General features: G+C 43.8%; 1 protein-coding gene across 1 annotated transcript in view; it reads right to left on the minus strand.

Annotated features, from left to right (window-relative positions):
- The window catches only part of PLEKHG7 (pleckstrin homology and RhoGEF domain containing G7), a 115,359-nt gene that overhangs the window by 48,459 nt on the left and 51,056 nt on the right, over window positions 1-15,844 (minus strand). Inside the window, 1 exon segment of the mRNA XM_060167030.1 lies at window positions 949-1,123. Coding sequence (XP_060023013.1) covers window positions 949-1,123 — 175 coding nt within the window.

A 15,844-nucleotide genomic window follows, 5' to 3' on the forward strand; every position in this document is an offset into this window, starting at 1 on the left:
GGCCACAGGGATCTCTTTCCCCAACAATGAGAATTCATTTTATTGAGAAATTCCTAGAAGAGATGTTATCTCCCTCACAAACTTATCAAAATGAGTAATAATCTGCAAAATTACTTTAAAAGTTTAAAAAAGTCTGTCTTTAACTGAATTTTTTGTCTTAATCACTTGATAAGCTGAATTCTAGTTCCTTGGGTTATTTTAGAATTTCAACAAAAAATTTTTAAAAAGGAAAGAAACTCCTAAGTGAATGGTCATTTTATTTTTAAACATGCAAAAGAAAAAGAAATATGTCATTTCTGTACAGCTGATAATCATCATTTTGAATTGTTCCCTTTTGATGCTCCCCAGGAAGTCTTGGTTTATGGACATATACCACGAACTTCTTTATTTGAATTTGATTATACAGAGTTACCCAAATAAACTTAAGTCATCACAGGGCTTTCTCTTTTCCTATTCCCAAATTTCGGGTCTAAAGATTGCAGTTGGCATTATATTTAGATTGGCCCTAGATTTCAGTGACCTAAAAAAAATGACGGATGGTAATTTATTCTCCGGAAAGGCTTCCCATGCTGTTTACTCCCATTTGCTTTGTGTGTGGGTTCAGTATGGATGTTAAAAACAAAGTGGCTTCATCATCTGGGAAGTAGAACTTTTCCTGCCTGAACTCACATCTGAAAGCCTTGGAGACGGGGCCACGTCCTGCGTGAACTTGGAGTTAAGAGTTCTCATAGGGTTCGCCAGGATGTGACTGGAGCCCATTGTTTTGAGCGTGTTTGATTTACAATGCAAACTCAAACTGGAATCCACATTTCGGAAAGCCATGACCTCAAGGCAATGGAATTACCTCCTAGGATGGAAGCCCAAATGGTTCCCAGGAGCCAGAGGGTCCCCCAACTCTTTGATTAAAGCTGACACTGGAGCTCTGGGTCACTCATCTCAGGGACTTACAGATTGACTTTTCCACCTTTTCCTTGATGGAGTAGATCATGATTTTCTCCGTAGAGTCTGTACTCCTTTTCCAGATGCTCTTCAGCAACAAGGGGTATCGAGTCAGCCTGTGTAGTGGGGCCACTAGGAGCTCAGGTAGGTGAAGGCGTCTGCACTGTTCATTGTCCTCACACCACTGGGGAAGGCAAAAGCAGGTGGATCAGAACATCACTTCTCCTGTCAAGACACTGAGAAGTCCGGACACAAGAAACCCTTAGAGATTTCACTCAGTAATGACATGACACACCTGTGAGCTTGCTAGGAAAATTTATAAGCCATGGACTAGACTTTGCTTTTGAAAATTCCATATTAAATTGTCTTAGCAAGCATCTATCTACCAGTACTAAATTCAGGGTCTGAAATGGGTTTTTTCAATGTGCTTAAGAAGTATTATTGAATATTACTGACTGAAACAGTGCTGCTTTCCAATTAAAGAAATGAAAGAATCTTCCTTCAGATATCTTGCCTTCCCAGCAATGGTGATGAAGGACGAGGTCATCAGCACCACCTATAACACCACCCCCTCAATCCTCCTAAATGGGGAAACTGATGTCAAGATTTGAATGCACAGGAAAAGTTTGAATTTGGTTAAATCCCCTAGAAATTGCATACTCCATCAGTGGCCGTGTAAGATGTATTAATATACATATTTCAGGCTTGTTTACCCTTGTCACTGAAGAGTTTAGTTTTGCCCCTTGCCTTCTCCTTTTCCCTGGCCCTTGGGGGAGATTTCTGGTTTTGCCAACTGTGCTCCCACTCTTGCTGCAATGCAGTTAGAAGAACTGAGAGTCAACACTACACAGGTAGACAGGAAAAGGAAGGATTTTTGCTTCGTGGGTCAGTTCCTTGACTCCTTTGTTGGAGGGAATCAGGATAATGAAGAGAAAATGAAAATAGAAGTTGAGGACGCTAAATTGTTCTACATGATATAGAAAAGAGAGGAGAGGGAAAAAAGACGTAGACAATTGTCAATAGGGAGAGTTTGTTCAAAGAGGCAGTTGCCAGGAGTACACACAATGGGGAATACATGAAAGGAAACTTTAGTAAGTATTGCTATGGGTGATACATTGGATTTCCATAAATGGTATTTTGAGAAATGCAAGCAACATGAGAATAGCTCCTCCATTTGTTTCATCTGCTGGACTGTTTCTTTGAATGTGACACCGTTTGAACCTGAGGGGTCCCAGCCTTTGTGCAGGTGACACATGACGCCTGGAGCCAGGTCTGTGGCTACTGCACACACAGGTGCATCAAGAAGTATTATTAAGAGTGTGTTCACTTCCTCTTCTCTCCTCCTACCTGCTCACACCATTCTGGTCCTGAGTTCAGCTCTAAATGGATCCTGCTCTCACACTAAATATTTTTCTTGCTGCGGGCTCTCGCCTCTTCCCTCTTTCATGCTCACTTCAGGCCCAGGTTAAGTCCTGACCCTCATGACCCAGACCCTCAAGACCAACCTCAGGTAGGTCAATGTACAGTCGGTTCTACTATCTGTAGGTTCTGCATTCTGAAATTCAACGAACTGTGAACTGAAAATATTTGGGGAAAAAAATTCCAGAAAGTTCCAAAAAGCCTGAATTTGCGGCACAGCAGCAACCATTTACATAGCATTTCCACTGTATTTACAATATTTACATAGAACTTACCTTGTATTAGGTATTACGAGTAATCTAGAGATGATTTAAAGTATACGGGAGGATGTGTATTGGTCATATGCAAATACTATCCCATCTTATATACGGGACTTGAGCATCCTCGGACTTTGGTATCTGTCGGGGTTCTGGAACCAATACCCTGTGGATACAAAGGGACGACTGTGCACTGCGGAAGGCTCCCTCTGCTTTCCCAAAGATATCTTCATACATCTTTATGCCCAGGTGTCAGCCCTTGCATTTCAGAGAGGTCGGTACAATTGGCTCAAACCTCCAACAAGTCCAAAACTCTCTTAGATAGTTATAAAGAGATATTCCAATGGCTTCTGGCCCCTGGGCTCCTGTTTGCACACATTCTGTTTCTTCGCTGAACAGCATGGGCCAAATGCCACACTTAGCCCTTTGGCAGGTTTCCTGTGTCGGTTTCCACTGTAAACCCACTCATGCCAAACATTTTATGAGTGTATGTGTTTATTTTACTGAAGATTTCAGATCATGGGGAGGGCTCACAGCCCACAGTCACCACCCACCACCCCATTTTGCTGGCTCCATTCTCTTCTTTGAAAGGAGAGAGCTCTCTCTCTCTTTCCTCTCCAACTTTCCCCTTTTTCTCTCCTAGCCTCGTGCTTTGCAATTTGTCCTGGTCTTTCATAGCCTGACCATGTCCCTGGAGGGTCATACCCTCCTACACTAGCAGCTTTATCACATTTCTTTTAAAAACATCCGTGACTCTTCCTTACAGGAGTTCTGCCAGGAGTGATCTTTCCCACCTCCCCACCTACAGATGCCAGGTCAGAAAGGTGCATGAAGGATGGAGCTCTAGGGGCCAGGCTTCAAGGCGGAGGGACCATCCCCCTGTCTCTGCACCTCAGATTCTTCTTTAAAATGGGGGACGGCACTAGATGACTTCCCCTCAACCAGCTCAAAATGGCAGTGATTCTCATTGGGGTTGGAAGGGATGAAGGGAGCAGGGACTGCAGACGTGGAAAGGCTGGAAGTGGGGAGGAGTGGAAAGAGGAGGTGTGGAGAGGCTGTAGTCTGTGGCCTTAGTGGCTGATTTCCATGCTGAGTCACTAGCAGCAGCATTCCAGCACTACCTGCTGGTCCTTGTGGGAGGCTGGGGAGTTCCAGTAACTGATTTCTCAGCAGCAGTTAGGGATTCCCTCAAAACACACAACGCTGAGCCAGTGCTCCAAATTTCCATGTTGTAGGGAACAGCTCTGGCTGCCAGTACCCACCGGTGTTCAGGGTAAATATAAAAACACCTAATCCCCCCCACATATCAATCAGAAAAGAAACACCAGTGGTAAATAATTCAGACAAAGATCCAGGCAGAGATACTGGAAGCTTTTAGTGTTTTGGAAGGTCTCAGAAGAGCAAAAAAAAAGATATTTGATGATTCTAAAAGTAAAACTATAGGTTTTTTTTCATCTCTCTATTGGCTTTACTTTTCAGAAACATTAGGGAAAGAAAAAAAATTCTCTCTCATGAGAGATTGGACATAAAAGTCCTTTTCGTGGATGGGTCTAGATCAATGGACTCTGCGTCAGTTTTATAATAAATTTATAGGTGGGAGATCAAGATGGCGGAATAGAAGGACATGGAGCTCAATGACGCCCACAAATACATCAAAAATACATCTATAAGTGGAACAACTCTCACAGAACACCTACTGAATGCTGGCAGAAGACCTCATACAGCCAACACTGCAAGAAAGATCACCGTGTAACCAGGTAGGACAAAAGAAAAAAAAAAAGAAAGCAGGATGGGACCTGAACCCCTGGGAGGGAGCTGTGAAAGAGGAAAGGCTCCCTCACCCTGGGAACTCCCTTCACTGGCTGGGAGATCAGCTGGGACAGAAAGGGAGCTTCAGAGGCTCAGAGGAGAGTGCGGCAACCAGCTTACAGCTGGCAGGAGAGAGAGACACCAGCACACCTGGTCCTGGCCACCTTGCTGCACTCCCCAGCCCAAGACATGTGTCTCCTGGTATGAGTGGAGGCTAGGTGCTGAAACTTGGGCTTCAGTGGACAGAGCTGGGGAGAGGACTGGGGGTGGCTCTGTGGAGAAGCTGGAGGGGCTGGAGTGTGGCCTGGGCTGCAACTGGGGCTGTGTGCAGGATGAAGCCTGGGTCCACCAAAGCAGCCCCACTGTTAACAAGCCCTTGAAGGGAGGAGTGGGGCCCCGCCGGAGCAGCCTCACCAGCACAGGGCTCGAAGTGGGCAGGGCTCCGCCTCTACGAATTCTGTGCCAATGGATCGGCGCTGGTGGCCTTGTGAGCACAGCACCTGAGGGACATCCAGCCTGACTGCCTGCATTCCCGTGGCTGAGGCGGACCTGAGGGCAGTGCCAGCAATGGTGTACGTTCTGAGCACGCACAATGGGTGACAGATGACACCACAGATCGCACTTGCCGGTGGACAGCTCCTGAGGAGGAATACTCAGTGACTCCCAGTGGGAGTGCTCCAGTACTGCCTACCTCACACCACAGCTCAGAAACAGACATGGGGGCTTCCACCCCAACAACTGGGAAGCAGATCCTGTCCCAACAAGGCTGTGACAAGCACAGAGCAAAGAGGAGGCCCCACTCAACTTCCAGTGCAGGCTCTGGTCACCACAGAAACAATAAGACCCCCTATCAAGGGGATAACAACCAGCATACATGGAGGAAAGACACGGCAGGCATCCATACTAACAACAGCCCTTGCACCAAAAATATGAGACTCGCATAGACTACAAAGAGAGGCTTTCACGTAAAAACAGCCCTTCAAGACCACAGTACATAACTGTTTCTCCTAAATAAATGGAGTCAAAGAAATATAAGCAAAACAAAGAAGCAGAGGAGAGTCATTGACAGGAAGACACTGGATCTCACCAAAAAAGATACCCCACATCCAAAGAATGGAGAAGCCACAATGAGGTGGTAGGAGGGGCACAATCACAATGAAATCAAATCCCATAACTGCTGGGTGGGTGACTCACAAACTGGAGAACACTTATACCACAGAAGTCCACCCACTGGAGTGAAGGTTCTGAGCCCCACGTCAGGCTTCCCAACCAGGGGGTCCAGCAATGGGAGGAGGAATTCCTAGAGAATCAGACTTTGAAGGCTAGCAGGATTTGATTGCAAGATTTGGACAGGACTGGGGGAAACAGAGACTCCACGCTTGGAAGGCACACAAAAAGTAGTGTGCGCACTGGGACCCAGGGGAAGGAGCAGTGACCCCACAGGAGACTGAACCAGACCTACCTGCTAGTGTTGGAGGGTCTCCTGCAGAGGCGGGGGGTGGCTGTGTCTCACCGTGAGGATAAGGACACTGGCAGAAGTTCTGGGAAGTACTCCTTGGCGCGAGACTTCCCAGAGTCTGCCATCAGCCCCACCAGAGAGCCCAGGTAGGCTCCAGTGTTGGGTCACCTCAGGCCAACAACCAACAGGGAGGGTACCCAGCCCCACCCATCAGCAGTCAAACGGATTAAAGTTTTACTGAGCTCTGCCCACCAGAGCAACAGTCAGCTCTACCTACCACCAGTCCCTCCCATCAGGAAACTTACACAGCCTCTTAGATAGCCTCATCCACCAGAGGGCAGACAGCAGAAGCAAGAAGAACTACAATCCTGCAGCCTGGGGAACAAAAACCACATACACAGAAAGACAAGGTGAAAAGGCAGAGGGCTATGTATCAGAGGAAGGAACAAGATAAAACCCCAGAAAAACAACTAAATGAAGTGGAGATAGGCAACCTTCCAGAAAAAGAATTCAGAATAATGATAGTGAAGATTATCCAGGACCCTGGAAAAAGACTGGGGGCAAAGACTGAGAAGATGCAAGAAATGTTTAACAAAGACCTAGAAGAATTAAAGAACAAACAAACAAATGAACAATACAATAAGTGACATGAAAATACACTAGAAGGAATCAATAGCAGAATAACTGAGGCAGAGGAACGGATAAGTGATCTGGAAGATAGAATGGTGGAATTCACTGCCACAGAACAGAATAAAGAGAAAAGAATGAAAAGAAATGAAGACAGCCTAAGAGACCTCTGCAACAAAATTAAACACAACAACATTCGCATTATAGGGGTCCCAGAAGGAGAAGAGAGAGAGAAAGGACCCAAGAAAATATCTGAAGAGATTATAGTTGAAAACTTCCCTAATATAGAAAAGGAAATAGCCACCAAAGTCCAGGAAGCACAGAGTCCCATACAGGACAAACCCAAGGAGAAACATGCCAAGACACACAGTAAACAAATTGGCAAAAATTAAAGACAAAGAAAAATTATTGAAAGCAGCAAGAGAAAAACGACAAATAACATACAAGGGAACTCCCATAAGGTCAACAGCTGATTTCTCAGCAGAAACTCTACAAGCCAGAAGGGAGTGGCAGGACATATTTAAAGTGATGAAAGGGAAGAACCTAAAGCCAAGAGATTACTCTACCCAGCAAGGATCTCATTCAGATTTGATGGAGAAATCAAAAGCTTTACAGACAAGCAAAAGCTAAGACAGTTCAGCTCCACCAAACCATCTCTACAACAAATGCTAAAGGAACTTCTCTAAGTGGGAAACACAATAGAAGAAAAGGACCTACAAAAACAAACCCAAAACGATTAAGAAAATGGTAATATGCACATACATACTGATAATTACCTTAAACGTGAATGGATAAATGCTCCAACCAAAAGACACAGGCTCACTGAATGGATACAAAAAGAAGACCCATCTATATGCTGTCTACAAGAGACCCACTTCCGACCTAGGGACACATACAAACTGAAAGTAAGGGGATGGAAAAAGATATTCCATGCAAATGGAAATGAAAAGAAAGCTGGAGTAGCAATACTCATGTCAGATAAAATAGACTTTAAAATAAAGAATGATACAAGAGACAAGGAAGGACACTACATAATGATCAAGGAATCCATCCAAAAAGAAGATATAACAATTACAAATATACATGCACTGAACACAGGAGCACTTCAATACATAAGGCAACTGCTAACAGCTATAAAAGAGGAAATCGACAGTAACACAAGAATAGTGGGGAACTTGAACACCTCAGTTACACCAATGGACAGATCATACAAACATAAAATTAATAAGGAAACACAAGCTTTAAATGACACTATACACCAAATAGATTAAATGATATATATGGACACTGCATCCCAAAACAGCATATTACACTTTCTTCTCAAGTGCACACAGAACATTCTCCAGGATAGATCACATCTTGTGTCACAAATCAAGCCTCAGGAAATTTAAGAAAACTGAAATGATATCAAGCATCTTTTCTGACCACAACACTGTGAGATTAGAAATCAATTACAGGGGAAAAAAAATGTAAAAAACACAAACACATGAAGGCTAAACAATACATTACTAAATAACCAAGAGATCATTGAAGAAATCAAAGAGGAAATCAAAAAATACCTAGAGACAAATGACAATGAAAACACGATGATCCAAAACCTATGGGATGCAGTAAAAGCAGTTCTAAGAGGGAAGTTTATAGCAATACAATCCTATCTCAAGAAACAATAAACATCTCAAATAAACAACCTAACCTTATACCTAAAGGAACTAGAGAAAGAATAACAAACAAAACCCAAAGTTAGTAGAAGGAAAGAAATCATAAAGATCAGAGCAGAAATAAGTGAAATAGAAACAAAGAAGACAGTAGCAAAGATCAATAAAACTAAAAGCGGGTTCTTTGAGAAGATAAACAAAAGTGATAAACCATTAGACAGACTCATCAAAAAAAAAGAGGGAGGGCTTCCCTGGTGGCGCAGTGGTTGAGAGTCCGCCTGCCATGCAAGGGACATGGGTTCGTGCCCCAGTCCGGGAAGATCCCACATGCAGTGGAGTGGCTGGGCCCGTGAGCCATGGCCGCTGAGCCTGCGTGTCCAGAGCCTGTGCTCCGCAACGGGAGAGGCCGCAACAGTGAGAGGCCCTCGTACCACAAAAAAATAAAAAATAAAAAGAGGGAGAGGACTCAAATCAATAAAATTAGAAATGAGAGGGAGAGGAGCTTCAAGATGGCAGAAGAGTAAGATGTGGACATCACCTTCCTCCCCACAAGTACATCAGAAATACATCTACATGTGGAACAACTCCTACAGAACACCTACTGAACGCTGGCAGAAGACCTCAGACCTCCCAAAAAGCAACAAACTTCCCAAGTACCTGGGTAGGGCAAAAGAAAAAGAAAACACAGAGACAAAAGAATAGGGATGGGACCTGCACCAGTGGGAGGGAGCTGTGAAGGAGGAAAGGTTTCCACACACTAGGAAGCCCCTTTGCAGGCGGAGACTGCAGGTGGCAGAGGGGGGAAGCTTTGGAGCCACGGAGGAAAGTGCAGCTACAGGGGTGCGGCGGGCAAAGCGCAGAGATTCCCACACAGCGGATCAGTACCGACCAGCACTCACCAGCCCGAGAGGCTTGTCTGCTCACCTGTCAGGACGGGTGGGGGCTGGGAGCTGAGGCTCGGGCTTCGGAGGTCAGATCCCAGGGACAGGACTGGGATTGGCTGTGTGAACACAGCCTGAAGGGGGCTACTGTGCCACAGCTAGACGGGAGGGAATCCGGGAAAAAGTCTGGACCTGCCTAAGAGGCAAGAGACGATTGTTTCTGGGTGCGCAAGGAGAGGGGATTCAGAGCACCACCTAATCGAGCTCCAGAGATGGGCGCAAGCCACGGCTAACAGCACAGACACCAGAGACAGGCGGGAAACGCTAAGGCTGCTGCTGCAGCCACCAAGAAGCCTGTGTGCGAGCACAGGTCACTCTCCACACCACAACTCCCAGGAGCCTGTGCAGCCTGCCACTGCCAGGGTCCCGGGATCCAGGGACAACTTCCCCGGGAGAACACACGGCACGCCTCACACTGGTGCAATGTTATGTTGGCCTCTGCTGCCGCAGGCTCGCCCCACACACTGTACCCCTCCCTCCCCCCTGCCTGAGTGAGCTAGAGCCCCCAAATCAGCTGCTCCCTTAACCCCGTCCTGTTTGAGAGAAGAACAGACACCCTCAGGCGACCTACACACAGAGGAGGGGCCAAATCCAAAGCTGAACCCCAGGAGCTGTGCGAACAAAGAAGAGAAAGGGAAATTTCTCCCAGCAGCCTCAGGAGCAGCAGATTAAATCTCCACAGTCAACTTGATGTACCCTGCATCTGTGCAATACCTGAATAGAAAATGAATCATCCCAAATTGAGGAGGGAGCAACGATATATACATTTTTCCCCCTTTTTGTGAGTGTGTATATGTATGCTTCTATGTGTGATTTTTGTCTGTATAGCTTTGCTTTAACCATTTGTCCTAGGGTCGTGTCTGTACGTTTTTTTTTGTTATTTTTTGCTTTTGTTTTCTCTTAGTATAGTTTTTAGTGCTTGTTATCATTGGTGGATTTGTTTTTTGGTTTGGTTGCTCTCTTCTTTCTTTCTTTTTACTACTGAAAAAAAATTTTTTTAATAATTATTATTTATTTTAATAACTATTTTACTTTATTTTATCCTCTTCTTTCTTTCTTTCTTTGTTTTTTCTACCTTTTTTTCTGAGCCGTGTGGAGGACAGGCTCTTGGTGCTCCAGCCAGGCGTCAGGGCTGTGCCTCTGAGGTGGGAGAGCCAACTTCAGGACCCTGGTCCACAAGAGACCTCCCAGCTTCATGTAATATCAAATGGCAAAAATCTCCCAGAGATCTCCATCTCAAGACCCAGCTCCACTCAATGACCAGCAAGCTACAGTGCTGGACACCCTATGCCAAACAACTAGCAAGACAGGAACACAACCCTACCCATTAGCAGAGAGGCTGCCTAAAATCATAATAAGGCCACGAACACCCCAAAACACAACCCCAGACATGGACCTGCCCACCAGAGAGACAAGATCCAGCCTCATCCATCAGAACACAGGCACTAGTCCACTACACCAGGAAGCCAACACAACCTACTGAACCAACCTTAGACACTGGGGGCAGACACTAAAAATAAGGGGAACTACAAACCTGCAGCCTGAGAAAAGGAGACCTCAAACACAGTAAATTAAGCAAAATGAGAAGACAGAGAAACACACAGCAGAGGAAGCAGCAAGGTAAAAATGCACCACACGTAACAAATGAAGAGGAAATAGGCAGTCTACCTGAAAAAGAATTCAGAATGATAGTAAAGATGATCCAAAATCTTGGAAATAGAATGGAGAAAATACAAGAAACGTTTAACAAGGACCTAGAAGAAATAAAGAGCAAACAAACAGTGATGAACAACACAATAAATGAAATGAAAAATACTCTAGATGGGATCAATAGCAGAATAACTGAGGCAGAAGAACGGATAAGTGACCTGGAAGATAAAATAGTGGAAATATCTACTGCAGAGCAGAATAAAGAAAAAAGAATGAAAAGAATTGAACAGAGTCTCAGAGACCTCTGGTACAACATTAAATGCACCAACATTCGAAGTACAGGGGTTCCAGAAGAAGAAGAGGAAAAGAAAGGAACTGAGAAAATACTTGAAGAGATTATAGTTGAAAACTTCCCTAATATGGGAAAGGAAATAGTTAATCAAGTCCAGGAAGCACAGAGAGTCCCATACAGGATAAATCTAAGGAGAAACATGCCAAGACACATATTAATGAAACTTTCTAAAATTAAATACAAAGAAAAAATATTACAAGCAGCAAGGGAAAGACAACAAATAACATACAAGGGATTCCCCATAAGGTTAACAGCTGATGTTTCAGCAGAAACTCTGCAAGCCAGAAGGGAGGGGAAGGACATATAAAAAGTGATGAAGGGGAAAAACCACCAACCAAGATTACTCTACCCAGCAAGGATCTCATTCAGATTTGACAGAGAAATTAAAACCTTTACAGACAAGCAAAAGCTAAGAGAATTCAGCACCACCAAACCACATTTAAAACAAATGCTAAAGGAACTTAGCTAGGCAGGAAACACAAGAGAAGGAAAAGACCTACAATAACAAACCTAAAACAATTAAGAAAATGGTAATAGGAACATACATATAGATAACTACTTTAAATGTAAATGAATTAAATGTTCTAACCAAAAGACACAGACTGGCTGAATGAATACAAAAACAAGACCCGTACATATGCTGTCTACAAGAGACCCACTTCAGACCCAACGACACATACAAACTGAAAGTGAGGGGATGGAAAAAGATATTCAATGCAAATGGAAATCAAAAGAAGGCTGAAGTAGCAATACTCATATCAGACAAAATAGACTTTAAAACAAAGACTATTAGAAGAGACAAAGAAAGACACTACATAATGATCAAGGGATCAATCCAAAAAGAAGACAATTGTAAATATATATGCACCCAACATAGGAGCACCTCAATACATAAGGTAAATACTAACAGCCATAAAAGGGGAAATCAACAGTAACACAACCATAGTAGGGGACTTGAACACCCCACTTTCACCAAGGGACAGATTATCTAAAATGAAAATAAATAAGGAAACATAAGCTTTAAATGATACATTAAAGAAGATGGACTTAATTGATATTTATAGGATATTCCATCCCAAAACAACAGAATACACTTTCTTCTCCAGTGCTCACGGAACATTCTCCAGGATAGATCATATCTTGGGTCACAAATCAAACCTTGGTAAATTTAAGAAAATTGAAATCGAATTAAGTATCTTTTCTGACCACAACACTATGAGACTAGATATCAATTACAGGAAAAATCTGTAAAAAATACGAACACATGGAGGCTAAACAATACACTACTTAATAACCAAGAGATCACTGAAGAAATCAAAGAGGAAATAAAAAAATACCTAGAAACAAATGACAATGAAAACACGACGACCCAAAACTTACGGGATTCAACAACAGCAGTTCTAAGAGGGAAGTTTATAGCAATACAATCCTACTTTAAGAAATAAGAAACAGCTAAAATGAACAACCTAACTGTACACCTAAAGCAATAAGAGAAAGAAGAACAAAAAACCCCAAAAGTTAGAAGAAGGAAAGAAATCGTAAAGATCAGATGAGAAATAAATGAAAAAGAAACGAAGGAAACTATAGCAAAGATATTAAAACTAAAAGCTTGTTCAACCATTAGCCAGACTGATCAAGAAAAAAAGGGAGAAGATGCAAATCAATAGAATTAGAAATGAAAACGGAAAAGTAACAATTAACACTGCAGAAGTACAAAGGATCATGAGAGATTACTACAAGCAACTATATGCCAATATAATGGACAACCTGGAAGAAATGGACAAATTCTTAGAAATGCACAACCTGCCAAGACTGAATCAGGAAGAAATAGAAAATATGAACAGACCAATCATAAGCACTGAAATTGAAACTGTGATTAAAAATCTTCCAACAAACAAAAGCCCAGGACCAGATGGCTTCACAGGCGAATTCTACCAAACATTTAGAGAAGAGCTAACACCTATCCTTCTCAAACTCTTCCAACATACAGCAGAAGGAGGAACACTCCCAAACTCATTCTATGAGGCCACCATCACCCTGATAATAAAACCAGACAAAGATGTCACAAAGAAAGAAAACTACAGGCCAATATCACTGATGAACACAGATGTAAAAATCCTCAACAAAATATTAGCAAACAGAATCCAACAGCATATTAAAAGGATCATACACCATGATCAAGTGGGATATATCCCAGGAATGCAAGGATTCTTCAATATACGCACATCAATCAATGTAATAAACCATATTAACAAATTGAAGGAGAAAAACCATATGATCATCTCAATAGATGCAGAAAAAGCTTTTGACAAAATTCAACAACAATTTATGATAAAAATCCTCCAGAAATTAGGCACAGAGGGAACTTTCCTCAACATAATAAAGGCCATATATGACAAACCCACAGACAACATCGTCCTCAATGGTGAAAAACTGAAACCATTTTCACTAAGATCAGGAAGAAGACAAGGTTGCCCACTCTCACCACTATTATTCAACATAGCTTTGGAAGTTTTAGCCACAGCAATCAGAGAAGAAAAAGAAATAAAAGGAATCCAAATCAGAAAAGAAGTAAAGCTGTCATTGTTTGCAGATGACATGATACTACACATAGAGAATCCTAAAGATGCTACCAGAAAACTACTGGACCTAATCAATGAATTTGGTAAAGTAGCAGGATACAAAATTAATGCACAGAAATCTCTGGCATTCCTATACACTAATGATGAAAAATCTTAAAGTAAAATTAAGAAAACACTTCCATTTACCATTGCAACAAAAAGAATAAAGTATGTAGTAATAAACCTACCTAAGGAGAATAAAGCCCTGTATGCAGAAAACTATAAAACACTGATGAAAGAAATTAAAGATGATACAAATAGATGGAGAGATATACCATGTTTTTGGATTGGAAGAATCAACACTGTGAAAATGACTATACTACCCAAAGCAATCTACAGATTCAATGCAATCCCAATCAAACTACCAATGGAAATTTTCACAGAACTAGAACAAAAAATTTCACAATTTGTATGGAAACACAAAAGATCCCGAATAGCCAAAGCAATCTTTAGAAAGATAAATGGAGCTGGAGGAATCAGACTCCCTGACTTCAGACTATCCTACAAAGCTACAGTAATCAAGACAGTATTGTACTGGCACAAAAACAGAAATATAGATCAATGGAACAGGATAGAAAGCCCAGAGATAAACCCACGCACATATGGCCACCTTACCTTTGATAAAGGAGGCAAGAATATACAGTGGAGAAAGACAGCCTCTTCAATAAGTCAAGTCGCACAGAGACGAGGGGAAGATGGCAGAAGAGTAAGATGCGGAGATCACCTTCCACCCCACAGATACACCAGAAATACATCTACACGTGGAACAACTCCTACAGAACACCTACTGAACGCTGGCAGAAGACCTCAGACCTCCCAAAAGGCAAGAAACTCCCCACGTACCTGGGTAGGGCAAAAGAAAAAACAGAGACAAAAGAATAGGGACAGTACCTGCACCAGTGGGAGGGAGCTGTGAAGGAGGAAAGGTTTGCACACACTAGGAAGCCCCTTTGCAGACGGAGAATGCGGGGGGTGGGGGGGGAGCTACGGAGCCGCGGAGGAGAGCACAGCACAGGGGCGCGGAGGACAAAGCGGGGAGATTCCCGCACAGAGGATCGGTGCCGACCGGCACTCACCAGCCCGAGAGGCTTGTCTGCTCACCCGCCGGGGCGGGTGGGGCTGCGAGCTGAGGCTTGGGGTTTGGACGGAGCACAGGGAGAGGAATGGGGTTGGTGGCATGAACACAGCCTGAAGGGGTTAGTGCACCACGGACAGCCGGGAGGGAGTCCAGGAAAAGGTCTGGAGCTGCCGAAAAGGCAAGAGACTTTTTCTCCCCTCTTTGTTTCCTGGTGCGCAAGGAGAGGGGATTAAGAGTGCTGCTTTAAGCAGAGCTCCAGAGATGGGCGCGAGACACAGCTAAAAGTGCAGACCCCACAGACGGGCAGGAGACGCTAAGGCTGCTGCTGCCGCCAACAAGAAGCCTGTGTGAGAGCACAGGTCACTATCCACACCCCTCTTCCAGGGAGCCTGTGCAGCCCGCCACAGCCAGGTTCCCAGGATCCAGGGACAACTTCCCTGGGAGAACGCATGGCGGGCCTCAGGCTGGTGCAACATCACGCCGGCCTCTGCCACCACAGGCTCGCCCCGCACTCCGTGCCCCACCCCCCCCAGCCTGAGTGAGCCAGAGCCCACGAATCAGCGGCTCCTTTAACCCCGTCCTGTCTGAGCGAAAAACAAGACGCCCTCCGGCGACCTACACGCAGAGGCGGGGCCAAATCCAAAGCTGAGCCCCTGGGTGCTGTGAGAACAAAGAAGAGAAAGGGAAATCTCTCCCAGCAGCCTCAAAAGCAGCAGATTAAAGCTCCACAATCAACTTGATGTACCCTGCATCTGTGGAACACATGAATAGACAACGAATCATCCCAAATTGAGGAGGTGGACTTTGAGAGCAAGATTTATGATTTTTTTCCCCTTTTCCTCTTTTAGTCAGGGTGTATGTGTATGCTTCTGTGTCAGACTTTGTATAGCTTTGCTTCCACCATTTGTCCTAGGGTTCTATCCATTCGTTTTTTTCTTAATAATTTTAATTTTAATAAACTTTATTTTATTTTACTTTATCTTCCTTCCTTCCTTCCCTCCCTCACTCCCTCCCTCCTTTAGACAACGAATTGTCCC

Source organism: Lagenorhynchus albirostris, chromosome 11 (assembly GCF_949774975.1).
Source record: "Lagenorhynchus albirostris chromosome 11, mLagAlb1.1, whole genome shotgun sequence".
Classification (NCBI taxonomy): domain Eukaryota; kingdom Metazoa; phylum Chordata; class Mammalia; order Artiodactyla; family Delphinidae; genus Lagenorhynchus; species Lagenorhynchus albirostris.